This window comes from Tachysurus fulvidraco, chromosome 10 (assembly GCF_022655615.1).
Source record: "Tachysurus fulvidraco isolate hzauxx_2018 chromosome 10, HZAU_PFXX_2.0, whole genome shotgun sequence".
Lineage (NCBI taxonomy): Eukaryota > Metazoa > Chordata > Actinopteri > Siluriformes > Bagridae > Tachysurus > Tachysurus fulvidraco.
This window is the reverse complement of record NC_062527.1, coordinates 13,440,395-13,458,422: the sequence shown is the minus strand read 5'-3', so window position 1 is coordinate 13,458,422 and position 18,028 is coordinate 13,440,395. Positions and strand designations below refer to the sequence as shown.

At 36.3% G+C, this 18,028-nt stretch overlaps 1 protein-coding gene across 1 annotated transcript; it reads left to right on the top strand.

Moving 5' to 3' along the window:
- The first annotated feature begins 1,617 nt into the window (after positions 1 to 1,617).
- Positions 1,618 to 16,959, top strand: hrasa (HRas proto-oncogene, GTPase a). The gene is made up of 6 exons (XM_027173480.2): positions 1,618 to 1,879; positions 10,066 to 10,205; positions 12,503 to 12,681; positions 13,868 to 14,027; positions 14,744 to 14,869; positions 16,214 to 16,959. The coding sequence occupies exons 2-5, from the start codon at positions 10,095 to 10,097 to the stop codon at positions 14,861 to 14,863; spliced, it is 570 nt and encodes a 189-aa protein (XP_027029281.1). The 5' UTR covers positions 1,618 to 1,879; positions 10,066 to 10,094; the 3' UTR covers positions 14,864 to 14,869; positions 16,214 to 16,959.
- Positions 16,960 to 18,028: the final 1,069 nt, after the last annotated feature.

Here is an 18,028-nt window from a genome sequence, read left to right as displayed (position 1 = left end):
CGTAATCCTGAACAGAATAATTACTTACAGCACCATATAGTTGATTAGATGTTAAATTAAAATTGCAATTTTACATGCAAAAAAATTTTTTTTTTTTTATCTTGGGGTTGTTCATATTTTACATTTTTAGGTTCTAAAATTAAACTTAAAACTAAAATCTAAAATCATGCAAGATATTTTTTAACATCAATGTGCTTTCATGTATGCTAATTCTATAATAATTTTGTCGTATCACCTGCAACTATTTAGACACAGGGCTATGCATATTTCTTAAAAAGACTCTCTGATTTGTGTAAGAATTTACTTGTATGAACCATTAAAAAAAGTGCTCCAGAAAACATTATGGACTTTCCGTGTGCAGTCTGAAGCATAATTGTTTAATGTGATGTGTTTGTGATTATTTATTTATATTTATACATGCACTATATAGCCAAATGTTTGTGGACAACTCATATGTTGTTCTTCCCCAAACTGATGCCGCAAATTACACACATTTTGTACAGAATGTCTTGTAAAGGAGTAGAATTATTATTAGTAGCAAGAGCAGTAATAGTGAGGTTGGTAGTAGCAGTACTGTAGGAATTATAGGAATTTAAAATGCATTAAATTCTGAGCTCTGTACAGGAACAATGCAGTGGAAAACTGCCATGTAAATATTCAAAATGGCTTTTTTTCCTACACAACATATTAAGATATTCTGCAAATGCAGCTTTGTTTTATATAGAGTGTATTTATATAATTTGACTTCATGTGACATCATATAGAAGTGCCTTTCAGCATCAAACAGGAAGCTGATACCAAAAAATCATGGGGTCATAAAATTTATATAAGCTTTGGCTAATGTTTTTCATAAGGTTATACCATTGTTGTACACAATACTTTATTATATAATTATAATCATGCACACTATTTAACAAAATAAGAATGATATTTCATGTTTCAGGCTGATTGAGTCATTATAAATAATTTTTATATATAAATGTCATGTGCAGGAATATTGGCACGATAGCTTATACAATGTGGAACTTATAAAAGGTTCCCAGTTTACCGTAATGTCATAATAGCAGTTGTGATTATGGAACCAGTTGTCATTATGAAGTATCAGCAGCAGAGAGAGAGAGAGAGAGAGAGAGAGAGAGAGAGAGAGAGAGAGAGAGAGAGAGAGTGTGTGTGTGTGTGAGTGTATGTGTGAGAGTGCATGTGTGTGTGAGTGTGTGTGAGAGTGTATGTGTGAGTGTGAGTGAATGTGTGTGCATGTGTGTGTGTGTGTATGTGTGTGTGAGTGTATGAGTGTGTGAGAGTGTGTGTGTGAGTGTATGTGGTCGCGTGTGTGTACTGTATGCGTTTGTGTGTGTGAGTGTGTATGTGTGTGAGTTTATGTGTATGTGATTGTGTGTGAGTGTATGTTTGTGTGCGTTAGTGTGTGTGCGTGAGATAGATAGATAGATAGAGAGAGAGAGAGAGAGAGAGAGAGAGAGAGAGAGAGAGAGAGAGAGAGAGAGAGAGAGAGTCGGGGTGGCCGCTGGGCGTGGGCTGCCTGCAGCTGAATCTCTCTTTCTCTCTGCACTCGGGCGGAGCGCATTGTGTTCAGCGCTCTCTCTCTCTCTCTCTCTCTCTCTCTCTCTCTCTCTCTCTCTCTCTCTCTCTCTCTCTCACACACACACACACACACACACACACACACACACACACACGCACACAACAGCATCTACGGTTTGGAGTAACGGAGCGGCACTGAGCTGTTTTTGAGTCGCGTTTTGTCCGGGTTTTGAGCTCCGCCACACCGGAGCAGCGGCGGCTGTTTGCTCTGATCATTAATCAAACCTTCTGCGCTTGAGATTTCACATCAGGCTGAATTGATCTCCACCTACATCTTGTCGTGAGTAGGACAAATGAATTAATCACAATTTGTACAGAATCTACTTTATGATGTGTGAAGTGTGTACTATGTCTCCATGTACAGTGTGTGTCATCTTATTATAACGGGATCCTGCTCCAGATATCACTCATCTATGTCATGTCTCTAAGGCTGTGTAAAGACTGTGGAGGAAATGGCTTTTATTTATAAAGCCTAAATTATTTCAGTTTGTCTGCCACTTGTTTAATTAAAGCAACAGGCACTATAACACACACACACACACACACACACACACACACACACACACACACACACACACACACACACACACACACACACACAGGCTACTATAAATTACTACTATATGTCCAATTGTACTAGCTTTAAGTATCAAGAAAGGACTAAAAACAGATTTCAATTAAGTTTGTTGTCCATGTGACAGTCGGCAGGCTGGTTGACGCCCCACCACGACACACCGGCAGCGTCCAAAATCTCATACATGAGTGCTAAATAGTGCCCGAAATAGTTCTCCGGCAGTAGGTGAGGTAGTGTGTTTACATGTTATTCTAGTGAGGCGCTGTTTGGGACACAGCCCAGTAGTGCGGAAGCAGCACGGGCTACACTACTTGTTTCCTTCTTCTGTTGCCTAGTGTAGACTACTCTAGTGTAAATACAATAATAATGTCAGGTTGTAGGCGAATATGTGCACATCAGCACAACCAGCAAGTTTTTCTAGCTATTAAAAGAGCTATTGCATCCAATTTACTTTGTATTTTGCATTCATTGTCACACAAAAACTGCAAACAACAACAACAACAACAACAATAGGCATGTGGTAGCCTAATGGTTAAGGTGTTGGGCTATTAATTGGAAGGTTGTGAGTTCAATTCCAGGTCCACCAAACTGCCTCTGTTGGGCCCCTGAGTGAGGCCCTTAACCCTCAATTGCTCAGTTGTATGAAAATGAGATAACGTTAGTCGCTCTGCATAAGGGGTGGCTGCCAAATGCTGTAAATGTAAACAACAATGAAATATTTAAAGACAAAACATCTGAAATTTTGCCCTATTGCCCCAACAAATGGCAAAGTCCATTATGGTAATTCTGTATTGCCCTAGGCTTCTACAATGCATCGCAAATTTTAAGGTCACTAAATATTTTCCACATTGTCCAAGATGCCAAATCCCCAAAATAGCACATGATATAGTGAACAGGGCAGTTTCAGGAATGTCTAGGAGAAGGTTTGGGACAATGGCCTTCATTGTAAGGATGAGATGTAGAACTGATCTGTGCTGTAAGCAGACTATATGTATCATGTATAATGACATCATGAAATCTACGACATCTGGTTATGGATTCATTTCAAAAATCGATACCTAGGGCAATATTTCCACAGGAACATCATTTTTCCTGTAACACTAAATGCGTAGCCAAGATCAATGTCTTTGAACTCAGTAGCATTTTTCTGAAACATCTGTATTTATTTAGACGAATGCTTGAATCACTAGTACCCTGACACGGTACATAATACAGTACGTCCATTCAAGCAGATCAATGATCATAATATGGTTTTTATTTCAAAATCAAGTAGGCCACACAAAGAGAGAATGAAAATGAAAGCAGAGTAAGAATGTGAAACATTAAACAGCCCTTTTTGTTAAAGGGACATACACTTGTAGTAGATGAAAAATCATGCATATGTGTGAAGTATATAAGAAAAGAAAAGAGAAGCCATGTGGGAAAACATCATGATACACAAATGTATCATGTAACAATGTAACAATGTATAAGTATCTCAGGTATTGGGACAATATACATTTCATTTTATTTAATGAGGAAATGGAAGGACACTAAAAACATCCAAAAGGTGACTTGTTACAGTAAATAATTTTACATTTAAAAGCATTGACACCTCAGGTTACGCAGCACAGCGTATCACTACGTATCACTATATTATATAATCATATTGGGCAGCCTTAAGAGATGGATAACTAACTCAGAGAATGTCTATTGACAATGATCAGTGTCTCATAACCAGGCATTTAACACAGCCTGTATGAAACAAAACGCATAGAAATAAAATGGCTGTTTGGATGCAAGAGATTTGTGTGGGATAGAATCCATACTGCATTATTAATTAGTCTTCCTCTATAGTGTATTCTAATGATCAGACTAAATCCTTGTCAAGTGGCTTACTGCAGTGTAAGAGTCCAATAGCAATGCCCTGGTGTTATTTTGAGGAGACAGTAGTGTAGCCCTGCCTCCCAGATGCATCCATCCACCCTTTCAGAATCAGTCTGTTCCCTTGAGTGATTCCTTGCCATCTTCTCTCGAATGAAAATCAATTAGCACCGAAGGAGACTAGCAACGAATTTATTAACCTGTTCGATTTAAAGTAATCTCGGAAAAGGAAAGAAATGTTGATGCATCACAAAACGCTGTTCAGTGTTGTTTACTCATTAGTGCTAACCAGAATGCTCTTCACTGATCAATAATGCAAGTTGGATCACAAGTAGAATAACAAAGATCATCTTGTCATATATTGATAGAGGATAATAAAACTCTTGTTTTTCACACTCACACACAAACACACACACACACAATGCTTGTGTAAAATGCATCTTTTGAGTTTATATGTGTGAGTGTCTTTTTTACAGTCTGGGTGAACAGTCATGTAAGATTACCCTCGGGGTCTCCAGGGGGTTATAGAGTTTCAGAATGAGCTGTTCATCTACCCTGATTACTGTGACAGGCTATATGTAGCCCCTGGCTATGTTACAGTGTTGAAGCCAAGCTAGAGGATGAGGTGACATTAAGTTGTTGTTACAGTCATCTATTGTATTGTAGTCCTTTAGCTTCACAAGAGGGAGAAACCTTTATATTATTTGGTTAAGCACTTCAGCTCAAAACTCAAATATGCCAGCAGCTCAAGCACTTCTGTCTGTTAGATCTGTTATGACATAAGGTGTGGTCCCAGTATATTTGCATAGAAATATTTTTGTAGAATGAGTTTCTATTATACTCACAGAGATACCAGTATACCAGGGTTTCAAGTCAACACATTTTGTGTAAAATCTGTTATTCATTGCAGTTGGGTCTATGAAGCATAGCCAACAGATTTTTTTTGTGTGTTTGGGTGTGTGTATGTGTTTCATGTAGTTACATCGGTGTAAATGATTACTATATTGATATAAATTTTTAATACTATTACATTTATAATTAAGTTTTTAGTTTGTTAGCCTGGTCACATGAATTGAATGGGTTTATTCTAAATCTCACTAACTCAAGAACAAGCAGGACTATAAATAATGTAAACGTAGATCTCTGTGGCTCCAACCAAAAGCCATACAGAAAGATTTAAATACGTAGACAAAAAAATTGTTTAGATTTTAGAATGAACATTCTGTATTTTGATTTTTACATCACAATGTAGACAATCCCAGGCTGAGACGAGGTGCTTTGAGGGCTCATTATCTTTCTGAAGGCATACCGTGCTCAGTAACTAATTATAAGCGAGAGAGACAGACACTAGGGAGCAACTGTGTGGATCTCCTGTCCTCTCTCAGTACCGCTATCAACAGACAAAACACCTCACTGGTGATTGAGTTCAACAATTCACTTCCATCTGCTGACTTTTATTATTAATATTAATCCACACTGCATGCTCTGTGACTTACTTCACTTGATAGGCATGGCATATTAGGGTGCTTTGTTTTGTAGTTGGCTAAATTCAAATCAGGCACAGATTGAAGGGTAACATTTCTCTGGCATCTCTTTAGAGAATGCTTTGGCTGTAGGTTTAGTGTGTAGGTGAAAATCTATGACTCAGGTTTAAATGTATAAGTATGAATCACTCAACATGGGAAAAGATGTCTACAGATTAATTGCAACAGCATTACACCTATTTCTGTTTTGTTTTTGTTTTTTTTTTTTGTTTTGTCTCGTCTGAGATTTTTTACTTTAACTTTATCTCTGAAAACAAGCAAAATGATGCATTCAGTTTCAACTTAAACATAGTAAAAGATTTAGGAATAGGCTGAATCATCTATTAAATATGTTTGTTTTATTCAATTAATTTGTTGTCCTTGTGATATATATGTGGTTATTTCCACTTGATTTATTTATTTATGTATTTCTTTTTTTTCTTCAATGTTTTAATTCTAGACATTTTTCTTTATTAACTGAAGACTGAATAATGGATAGTGAAAGTGCTCTAATGGGGAAGTACAGTTGATTTTTAATGGGAAAAACCAGTACATGGAACACTAGGGGATTTCATGTTTTTCAGATGCAATGAATCTGCCCTGTGCTTCGTAATATGTTGGTTAGATGTTTCCTTGTTCCTGTGGAATACATCACCTGGCCAGGAAGTGTGCAGAGTTCATCATTTGCGATGTGTTAGTATTACTTATTGAAACCTGATGAAAGGAATGGCATAGACATGGATGAAGCAAATGAGAGGGAGACAGAAGGACTTTTGTTTATACAAAATCCAAGACCTAAAAGCATATTCCATAAAACAATGAAAACATTTTTATCAGTGTTTTTCTCACACAGTGTTTGGCATCTCTTCCGAGTGCTTTTATAGATCCATTCTGGAGGATCAGGTTCAGTGAAGCCCAGCTATACCTTGTTTAGTAGGCTGGGGTTACACACAGGCTGACATGGTGGCGCTACAGCTAGCTCATCAGCTGTGACTGAGAATAGCTCTGATTCTGCCAGCACAGCTATAGTAGTTACACAGGGATTTCAGTTGAACATTTTGAGCTGTTTTTTTTTTTTTAATTATATTGCCAGGATCCTGGGAAATTGTTGTAATTCAATGAGTGAGAGATTCTCTGGGTGATTAACTATAGTTAGCAAAGTGCATAAAATGACAAAAAGAGACATAAAGCTTCTACAGCACCTGCTGCTCTGGCTGCGTCATAGAGCATCGCATCCACACTCTTCTGCATACATGTGCTCACAGATGCTTGTGATTGTCACTCTGATTGACAAGGGAGAGGGAATATTCCATCTGTCCCCTTGAAAAATCACAGCCAGTTCTGCTCCCTTGGTTCCCAGCAACGGATGGCTGTGACATTGTCGGGATTTGTTCTTGTAGTCTTCAGACGACTATTTTTCCAATGTCTAAAATATCCAATTGCAATATCCAATTTTTGTTGTACGGTGCTGTTGAGTTTTTGAATCTCAAAAAATTATGATCACAGCAGCTCAGACAGTAAAGTTGGTGCTAATTCAAATGACAAATTGATATTTAAATGCTCGTTAACACATAACGACAGACCTTTAGGACAAACACTCCATGGATTAAACACATGTTCATATCATGTAGCTATTTCACACCATCCAGTCATTGATTATATTCGTATAACTACATGCCCTGTCAGTTATTGTTCCTTATCTTATCTTGTACCTTATGTCATGCACATCTTGTTTGTTTTAAATATTGTTATTGCAGTACTGCAGTTTTCTCTTAATAATGATACATGAAACAATGTCACATGAATTTTTTACTATATTGCTTACCCCAAAGTGTGTTCCAGTGCTATGTTAGGAGTTGTCTTTTCCTAATCTCTGATTCTTTTTCTTGTACCTAAGTCTGTAAGCACTTGAGACATTTCTTTTTTCATTTAGATTAGTCTTGATGCTCTTTACTGTTTATTTAATTATAACTAATAATGACAGCACATGCGCAAGGATGAGTGATTTTATTCCACTAGATTAGATTTTTCCTGTTTTACAAACTACACTTAAAGGAGGCTTGTATTTGTGTCTTGCTGCGTGAGAAAACATTAACAAGAAACATTTATCACTAGTATGTTTGTCGTTTTTCATGTCTCATTGATTAATTTAGCTGATTAAGGTCAGGTTCCTACATGGTCAAGGAAACTTTTACCATTATTATGCTAGTTTTGCACTATTCTGTTCAGCATGGCTAGTATCAGTCCATTACTAGACTGTTAAAAACCAATAAATAATGAGGATGGTATATGCCTAGCACTGTTTGCCTTAGTAACGTCATCAAATTGCTGAGGAGATACTGCCTTGCTGAATAAATGTGCTGGGGTTTAGACAGGCACTTAGATAGCCACCAATCAAAGTGACTACTTGGAAAATTTGAGTCAGTTTCTTGTTTTTTAGTTTTTTTGTGGAACTTTACCGCATGATGTAAATTATGACATCAGATTGATGAAACAAACCACACCTAATTCTGTCACAATGTTTGTAATTTCGGCGCTGGGGGCAGGATTACAAAATTTGGTTTGAACTAATAGCTACTTTAGATTACTTTACTTGTATTAACCCCAGACAATGTTGAAGGCTTTACAATATACTTGGACATACAGTATATAATAAAGCTTGACTAAACAAAGCTTTGTATTATGCATTTGTTAACTTAATGAGCCGTGTGTCGAATTAGGCATCTAAAAATGGAGTACTGTGTCATTTTATTTGACCCGAGCAATTCTGTGAACGATAATACTGAATACTTTCACTCTAGACCAGTAATATCTAGAATTCATATCAGACACATAGTTTAGCCTCCACCCACATACTACATACATGACTGAACAGCATGGGACTGCTCACATCTCGTAGGGTTGAAATGTTGGATAAAATCAATGTTTATACAGATATAATGCCTGTCACACACCAATTAATAGCTTTTGGATATGGCGTATTAAAGACTTAGAAAAATACTCATGTGGGCTAGGCAAAATTTGAGTTTGACAGCTATGTTCTAAGCCATGACTTCATGTCTTGGCACAACATCAGTCAGAAAGTGATGATCCATTTTCTATTACAGCAGCACAGCCCATAATAGCTGCAACATTAATTTTAAGTGTATTTTAAATCCCTTGTTTTATTCTGCTATCGTTTCTACAGTAACAAGTAAAGCATAGACTATCAATAATACATATAATGAACAGGGATTAGTCAGTTAGAATTTTTAGTGACACATTCCTTCAATATATTTACAGTAACAGGAATTTTCTGGAAGCTGAAGATTACATTTGGCTGTGTACTGAATAAACCTCCTGAGATTTTGACCGTTGTATCTGGACATGGACGCATTAATAGATGTGCTGGCACACAGAGAGGTTGGGGTAAAGTCTGGAGCTGCTGGCCTCCAATGAATCTCTTAATAATTTATGCTCATGACTGACTGCTTTAGCATGATGTGGTTGCGAGGGGATGTGTAAAGGTGTGTCTGCTTGTTATAAAAAAAAAAACCTGGTCTTTTGACCCCCACCCCCCCCCCCCCCGTCCCCCCCCCCCCCCCCCCCCCCCCCCAAAAAAAAAAAAAAAAAAAAAAAAAACCTGGTCTTTTGACCCCCAAAGACAGCTGAACATTCCATCACATGAAAACGTTTGATATGTGCGGCAGAGGTATAAAGCCCAAACTGTCGACCATACAAAAGCTTATTCTGCTGAACAACAGGGGCAGGTCAATATGATGGGTTTGTTATCAAGAGAAATTATGGCATGGTATATTCCCCTGACAGTATATGTTTACCACTGATTTTCATTAAAAAGGGGCATTCATACCAGATACAGTATGGGTTCATTTCACACAATTTTCCTTGGTGATGATGAAGTTTGTATCTACCAGTTTAGCAACAGGTATCAAAAATCATCACACACCTAACCCAAGTCATTTACATATGACACACATTTCTTTATTTAAAAAAATAGTCAGAAAAAGACTATTAAACTACTATATAAGACTAAAAATAGAGTAATATATTAAATATCTTGAGGTTCCTTTTTGGTATCCCTCCACACTAGTGTCATATTCATATCAGTGGCAAAAAATTTTGTAAGTGACTGTAAGTGAAATTGAATGAATCTGTTTAGGTATAATGGGTATTACTGTGCCAAATGATATCTTGTAAACAGGGTGTGTGATTAATGTTAGTGGATTTGCCTACAAAACTGTGTGAATGTATTTTTTGTATCAACAACTAGTGATGTCTTTATTGCAGTTATTTTTCTAAAGAGTATCTTGTTTTTAGAAAACGTCAGAACAAGAAAAAAAATATTTCAAGGTTAATGACAATATCTAGCATTTTCATTTCTTTCCAGCAAGCGTGGTTGCTTCTGTAGTCATTAAATAATTTGCATGATTAAATAATACATCATATTTCAACACTGTCTTGTTTTATGAGCTGTTGCTTTAATGTTATTCCTGTACAATTCCACAGAGCTCAGCAGGTGAAGAGAAGTAGAGAGGATGACTGAGTATAAACTGGTGGTGGTGGGAGCTGGAGGCGTGGGCAAGAGCGCTCTTACCATCCAACTCATCCAGAACCACTTTGTGGATGAATATGACCCTACCATAGAGGTACAGTAGTGTGTTTTTGTGTGTGTGTGTGTGTGTGTGTGTGTGTGTGTGTGTGTGTGTGTGTGTGTGTGTGTGTGTGTGTGTGTGTGTGTGTCTGTGTGTGTGTGTGTGAGTAGTGCTTGCTAATGCTGTATTGTTTGCATGAGTGTTGAATTTAAATTTCAAAGCCCACAAATGCAGACCTAACTGAAATGCTAATTATAGCATGAATTCATTCTGTCAGAGACTTTTTAATATAGCTTTTCATCTAGGATGTATATAGTGATAAGAGTAACACAAATAATGACACATGCAGTAAAATAATTGCAGAATTGTTGTAGTGTGTGCTGATATACCGCAATATGTTGTTTGGTCTTCAGGCTGTAGTTTGCTAATACGTGTGTACAACACAAACATCTGGCACTGTCCTGAAGTTTCGAGATTTTTTCAAATGCATCAATACAGTTTGCCAGTATAATACAGTTTTAATGTTATATCCATGAGTTCCCTTAACTCCCATTTGACACAGTAGTAAGGTCAGAGAACTGTTATGTTTTAGTATATACTTACCTAGTAACCGTTAAAGACTGCAGTATGGAGGTTTTCGGGGTAAATACAGTATGTTATGTGCATTGTTAGCATTAAAATCTTTGTAGTGTTATAACAATCACAGTGTATCAGTTAAGCCAAAGTGAACTGAAGTGTTTCACTCTCAAGCCATAATAAACTATAGTGTATCACAGTAAAGTCATAGTTAGTTTTGTGTAGTCAGGACTTCAGATTGACTGCAGATGCTCTGGGCTCCTTAACAGCTTTTATGAATGAGTGAATGACTTGGGGCAGAGAAGCCTTTATTATCACCACATATACATTACAGTGGAATTCTTTTCTTCAAATATCCCAACTGAGGAGTTTGGGGTCAGAGTCAAGGGCAGATACGATACAGCACCTCTGGAGCAGGAAGTGTTAAGGGCCGTGCTCAAGGGCCCAACAGTGGCAGCTTGGCAGTGCTGGGGCTTGTACCCTGCTCCTCTGATCAACAACCCAGGATTTTAACCACTTGAGCCACCACTGCAAAATAATGAGTCTATTCCATGAACTTCAGAACCTTTGGAAAATTCAGTGTTTATCAGATCCTCATAATCGCTTGTCATTGTCACAGCTGTAAACAGGGCAGCTTCCTACTTGCATGAGGAAAGTAGGGCGTCACTTCCTTTTGCCATTAGTCATTGGCATGATGTATACTGTATTTACCACAGTAAAGCCATAATAAACTATAGTGTATGACAATAAAAGTATAGTGCTTCAAGTATAGTGTATATCAGAAAATATGTGGTGGTTTATGTAGCTCTGTGTTTTGTGTAGCACCATGATCCTGGAGAAATTTTGTTTAATTTTACTATGTACCACATTAGTTATGGTCTAAATTACAATAAAATCTTCTTGACTTGAATTATAGTGTATAACAGTAAAGTCATAGTACATATTAGTGTACCATAGTAACACCATAGTAACTGTATATAGTAAAAGTATAGTAGTTGATATTGTATTATAATAAAGCCATGGTAAATTATAGTGTATTATAGTAAATTATAGTGTATAAGAGAAAAGCCATAGTAAACAATAATGTATAATAGTAAAGCCATATTAAGCTGTAGTGTACCATAGTAGAAAAATAATCAATTATTGTGTACCACAGTAAAGCCATATTAAATATTAATGTATCTTAGAAAATAAAGCATATTACAGTAAATTAAAGACAAATTATAATCTATCAGAGTAAAGTGTATCATTGTAAACTGCAATGTATTATAATAATAACAAATTAAACCATGAGGACAGCCCTTGATTTTCTCCAGAATATATGTTTGTGTGTGTGTGTGTGTGTGTGTGTGTGTGTGTGTGTGTGTGTGTGTGTGTGTGTGTGTGTGTGTGTGTGTATTCATGCATGCTCATGTATCCATGACATTCTGCATTCTGTTTTCTTCTTTCCCACCACGCCTGTCTCTTGACAAACAATGTCCTTTTCATAGCTGTTCTCTCCGTGCACAAACACTCAGGACCACTGACTGCTGCCCAAACCCACAGCACTACAACAATTATACTTCATTTGTTCTTGGTTTTTCTGATTTTTCTCTTTCATTGTTATATCGACATAAACTGCTGAATCTTAAATAACATCTACTGCATAATTCCTAGCCACAAGAACACACACATCTGTGAAATGTTCATATAGTTATATAAAGAGGCAAAGATTGTAGATTTCAGTGACAAGACTGTAACAGTCTGAGTTTAAAAAGTACCGCCATGTTTTTAAGGACTCGTACAGGAAGCAGGTGGTGATTGACGGTGAGACATGCTTGTTGGACATCCTGGACACAGCAGGTCAAGAGGAGTACAGTGCCATGAGGGACCAGTACATGAGAACAGGAGAAGGCTTCCTCTGTGTCTTTGCCATCAATAACACCAAGTCATTTGAGGACATTCATCAGTACAGGTGCTTAAATGGTGACTTTAACTGGTACATTATTGCCATTAGAGGTGTGTAGAGAACTTATAATTAATACATGTCATATACATTTTAAATAGATTTTAGATGTATTCACTACATACTGAATAAAATGAGCTGTTTAATGTATTTCTGTGTACTAGACAACTTTAGTTGTTGTATTTAACCTAAAAGAGACATTATGAAGAGCAGGATGTGGTGAACAGGCTTAAAACTTTCCAGGCCCATTTGAAGCATCAGTAGCATCAATTCAAAGAAAAGATTACAGTGCTTAAATGTTTAATTTGTTCATCTCTATTTAATTGGTGTTTATTATGTCTAGCTAACAAATGGAGAGAGAGGAGATTACAGTTTGCTAGCAGTGGAATCGATCTGAAATCAAGAGCAAAGTGGGAGGGAGGAGAGGAGGTAGAAAGCACTCAAGGACATGCAAGGAGAAACTGGGAAGAAGCTTAAATGAATTACACTTTGCTATTTATGGGCAGTGCACACTACATAGTGCAGACTTTCTTTTCCAGTCTCAACAGTAAACATTTTAGGTTACGTTTCTCACAGTGTTGGAGTCAAGTCTTACACCAAAGTCCCTAAGATATAATGAGTCATGTCCAAGGCAAGGCTAGTATTATTGAAGGTTTGCTTGTCAAAACAAGTAAAACTCAAATACAAATCAAAACCCGCATCATATAAGCTTATGGCAAATATACATGTATCTTAGTCAAGTCAGATTTATGTTAAATCACGAGACTTTACCTATAATAAGGTAGAATTAAAATAAATTAATTGGATTATAGGTGTTTATACACATTTTCAGGTGCACATTTCAGGAGGATATTTTTTAACACTAGCAAAACTAGCTTGATATTAGTAGGTAGTATTCTATTTTAAGGATTTCTCTAATAATTGTGCTGCGTGTGTATAATTTTACATTGTTTTAGTAAGTTTCTGAAGGATAAGAAACAGATTTTCTTTATGTTTAAATCATTAATTTCAGGTCATTTTCTTAAAAATGCAGTTAATTCTTATGTTGTTGGACGTAGTGCTTCACCTGAATTGGTGAAGTGTGGTATTATTAATAACTAAAGCCTTACTGACTTGACATGAGCATAAACATAACATCCAGTGTATTGATATTTCACCAGTAATTTTCCCTTCACTTGTATTATTGATTACACAGGGAACAAATCAAGCGGGTAAAGGACTCTGACGACGTGCCAATGGTGCTTGTGGGTAATAAATGTGACCTTCCAGCTCGCACAGTGGACACACGGCAAGCACACGAGCTTGCACGCAGCTACGGCATCCCTTACATCGAAACCTCAGCCAAGACTAGACAAGTGATTTGCTAAAAGATTTTAATCTCACAACTACCATCCTTTGAAGCACAGACACACAAATTTACACACTAACACACAGGGTCTGTTATGTTCAGTAAATATGAATTGCACAGTTTACCGTTGTCTGTGATTGCTATCTCAGTTAAATCAACAGTTAGACCAAACACAAATCAAATTTAATCAGTGTTAAATGTAGTTCTCTGATGGAGAAAGGGTATAAGATTCTTTATTCTGTGTTGTTTTATAAAGCTCTGTGTCTTTATGAAGCAATAGGGTCCTGGAGGAACATTGTTTTGTTTCATTGTGTACTGCATCAGCTATATATGGTCAAAATGGCAATAAAAGCCTCTTGACTTGACTTGACTTGGATGTAAAAGAGGATTTGCTTCTGGTAGCAATTACTTTTGCTCCACACCAACTTTATCTAGGTGAACACTTAACCTCGAATGCTAAATGTTCTCTTATGTTGAGTTTTCAGAGCCTTATCGTTTCACAGTGTTCCTGCAGTATAATGTGTCTGTTCATTTTTGTCAAACTATTCTATTAAATTAAGATATTTGGAATTACATGATGTTTAATACAAGCCTATAATAGAGAACAGTGAAGTCTGTCATCTCTAAGACTTTCTTCAGTGTATTTGATGGCCTGTGGAGGTTAATGTGTGTCTGTAGGTGACTCTTGGCTCCTTTGGAAGTTAATGTGTGGTTGTTTCACAGGGAGTGGAGGATGCTTTCTACACACTAGTACGGGAGATCCGACAGCACAAACTGAGGAAACTCAATCCTCCAGATGAAAGTGGACAGGACTGCATGAGCTGTCGCTGCGTGGTGTCATGATTTAAGGTGCTTATCACATGCACAAACTAGATATGTCGAGAGAATGGATATTGATAAAGGCAGCAGACTACAGGAGAATGGGGTCATTAAAATAGTTATCACAATAAATCTGAACAGTTCATTGCTGATATTCCTGTTTTTTTTTTTTTGTAAGGGAACTTTTTAAAAAAATTTATTTATTTATTCAAACAAGGCTTTCTAATTAAATGTATTCTTTTGATTGTTTGAATTAAAATATTATTTCACTAAGAAGACATGCTAAAGAGAAAGAGGTTTACAGAGCAGATTGTTGGTTTGTCAGTTCTTTAGTTTTTAATCGAGAAGAAATAGTTTATGTATATATAAATCTGACAATAAACATTTTGGGAAATTCCTCTATAATATCCTTTAATTAAGGACAGCTGTAATAGTAGCATTATCATGACATACATAGATATCAGTAAAAATAAGTATTTCAGGGATTTATGACATGTCAATGCATAACTACAGTATGCCACTGGGGAGAGATTAAATGTTTTATCAATACTTTCAGGTTATGCAGTGATTAAATATGGAGAGTGATTTTTGATATTTTAAGCACATGACAACCATAATACCTAGATTCTTGTTTTGAAAGGTAGTAATAAGAAATACTGGCAGAAACATCAAAAGGATAATTCAGATACACTTCATTACTCCTGGTCGAACTTGGTACAAAAGTAGGCAGAAAAGAAAGGAACCCTGGAAACTTTGTATTTAAAGATACACAATTTTTACACAAGTTTACACAAGTTTTTTTTTTTTTTTTACAAAAAACGAAACAAAGACAAATCATTTCATAACTTTTTCCACCCTCAATGTGAAATCCAACATAGCGTAAAATGTTTTTAATGAAAAAAAGGAAAAATACAATAAGGTAGTTACATAAGTGTGCACACACCTAAATAATAATAATCGAAAGAATAAGAGGTTATCTCCTGTGCACATCTATGATTGTTTCTAACATATTTATTTCTAAACATTGTAGTTTCACATTCAGGATAAAAAAACCTTTAATAAAAAATAATTTTGATAAAAGAATAAAAATATACTAAGAATAGAATTCCACTCAAACGACAGTAAAATAGACTTCACTACTATCAAGCAGGAAAGGGAAGAAAGTTTATGGTAAAATATAAAAATAGATATGAAATCATCGTTTTGAATATATATGAATCGCAATTGTAGTGCGATAAATGTGCAATGTATGTAGTACAGTAAATACTTTATACTTTCATCTTTGTATATGGTATACATTATATGCCTGGACATATACAGCATAGCGTTTGTGCTGGCTTTTCATTAAAGATTTGTTTTCTCTTGCTTCCTCAGTTGAGCTCTCCGGGTTAATAAGTGGACCAACGGCTCCATGAGGCAGAGTGGACTACAGACTTATTAGACCTGGAGATCAAAATAAATGACAACTAAAGCACTGACTGCAACATGGACATTTGAGAAAAGAAGTTGCCTTGCAGTCTCTGTGGTGACCCCCTCTGGCTGTCTACATCTGTCTAAAAATCCAACTAATGACTTGTATTTTTTTTATTTTTTTTTTGCTATTCATTAACTTCTGGGCTAATATTGGGCAGCTCCTAGGATTCCATCTAATTTATTATATTTTTTAAGTCTCAACACTGGCTTTTACCTGGAAGTCAGGCCACTTGTGACTTAAGCACAGAAATGTACTGGACACTAATCGCGTCATCCCGCACAGACACCGTGTTCTCCTCCATTGTTGTCCGAGGGAAGCATGCGAGTCTATAAATGAGGAATCCGCCAAATGCAGAGAGGACGATCCAACATCCCGTACAGGATTTACTCCTCTCTTGACAATTAGCCATATTTGTTCTGTTTAACATGCAGTTGTTTTAACATGGAAACTGTTTTGTGAAAAGGGGTAATTGTGGTGATAACCACACGGACTGTAATCCACTGCAGCACTAGATACTGTATGTGTGATGGCTTTTGTGTATGTGTTTTAAAAGAAAAAAATCTTTTGACGGAAATGCTGAACACACTGACCAGTTACTGGATTCCAATAAACAATTTCAAGTACCCAAATGCTTGGCTAAAAAGTTCACAGATTCTTGTAGTGTGATCTAAAAAATATAGTCAGCTGTAATTGCCTGAGACTCCAAAGTCAGACCATAAATAATGGCTGTAAATATTCACTTGTGACACATGTGGCTTTAAGCACCATATGTAGTGTCAGTGTATAAGGAAAAGGAAGGCTATGGTACATGGGATTTTTTATTAAACTAAAAATAAAATGGGGTTATTGAGTCAGTGGAGAAAAAAGTAATATAATAATAATAATAATAATAGTAAAATGAGGTTCATGAGCTGCTGTGGCTTGGCCAGATATTTGTACGCATATGTCACACACAAGCTCAGATACACCAAATGTCTTCATGCACCAATTTTAGGCAAGAAATTCTGATGGCATCCCAATCTGCATACCACTGAACCAAACAGTGCACACAATTGCTATAAGTACTATTTAAGCATGTTATACTCAGTGCATATTATGGTGTTGTAAAACAACCCATGTTGTGTTAGGAAAGTACCCTTATGTACAAGAAAGGGTGAAATTACACAATCTTAAATGCTCTAGCTTTAATACAGCTCCCATTTCTAGCATCAATGACGTTTTTATGATAAACTCTTGTTTAACACAATTTGTGTTCATCTACTTTCCGGTTTATTTTAGAACTGAATGAAAACAGAAATAATTTAGTGAATCCATTGATGTCCTAATAAGAGTATCTTTAAAAACAAACTGGTTTACTCTAAACACCAAGCTGTAAGAGTTTCAGTGGTATATTAAATTCGCCAGTTGGTCTGGCTACGTACTGTGCTTGTATTTAAACTAAACGATGGGTCTTACTATATTACTAATATAATATGTACACACGTGGACAAAATTGTTGGTACCTTTCGGTCAATGAAAGAAAAACTCACAATGGTCACAGAAAAAACTTTAATCTGACAAAAGTAATAATAAATAAAAATTCTATGAATGTTAACCAATGAAAGTCAGACATTGCTTTTCAACCATGCTTCAACGGAATTATTAAAAAAAAATAATTCATGGGACAGGCCTAGACAAAAATGATGGTACCCCTAGAAAAAGACTGAAAATGATGT

What these genes read in the sequence shown, in the direction of transcription:
- hrasa (XM_027173480.2), top strand. Translation starts at nt 10,095, where the DNA reads ATGACTGAGTATAAACTGGTGGTGGTGGGAGCTGGAGGCGTGGGCAAG. An exon ending in GAGGACATTCATCAGTACAG is followed by an intron (nt 12,682 to 13,867) that starts GTGCTTAAATGG and finishes TTGATTACACAG; the next exon opens with GGAACAAATCAAGCGGGTAA. An exon ending in CCTCAGCCAAGACTAGACAA is followed by an intron (nt 14,028 to 14,743) that starts GTGATTTGCTAA and finishes GTTGTTTCACAG; the next exon opens with GGAGTGGAGGATGCTTTCTA.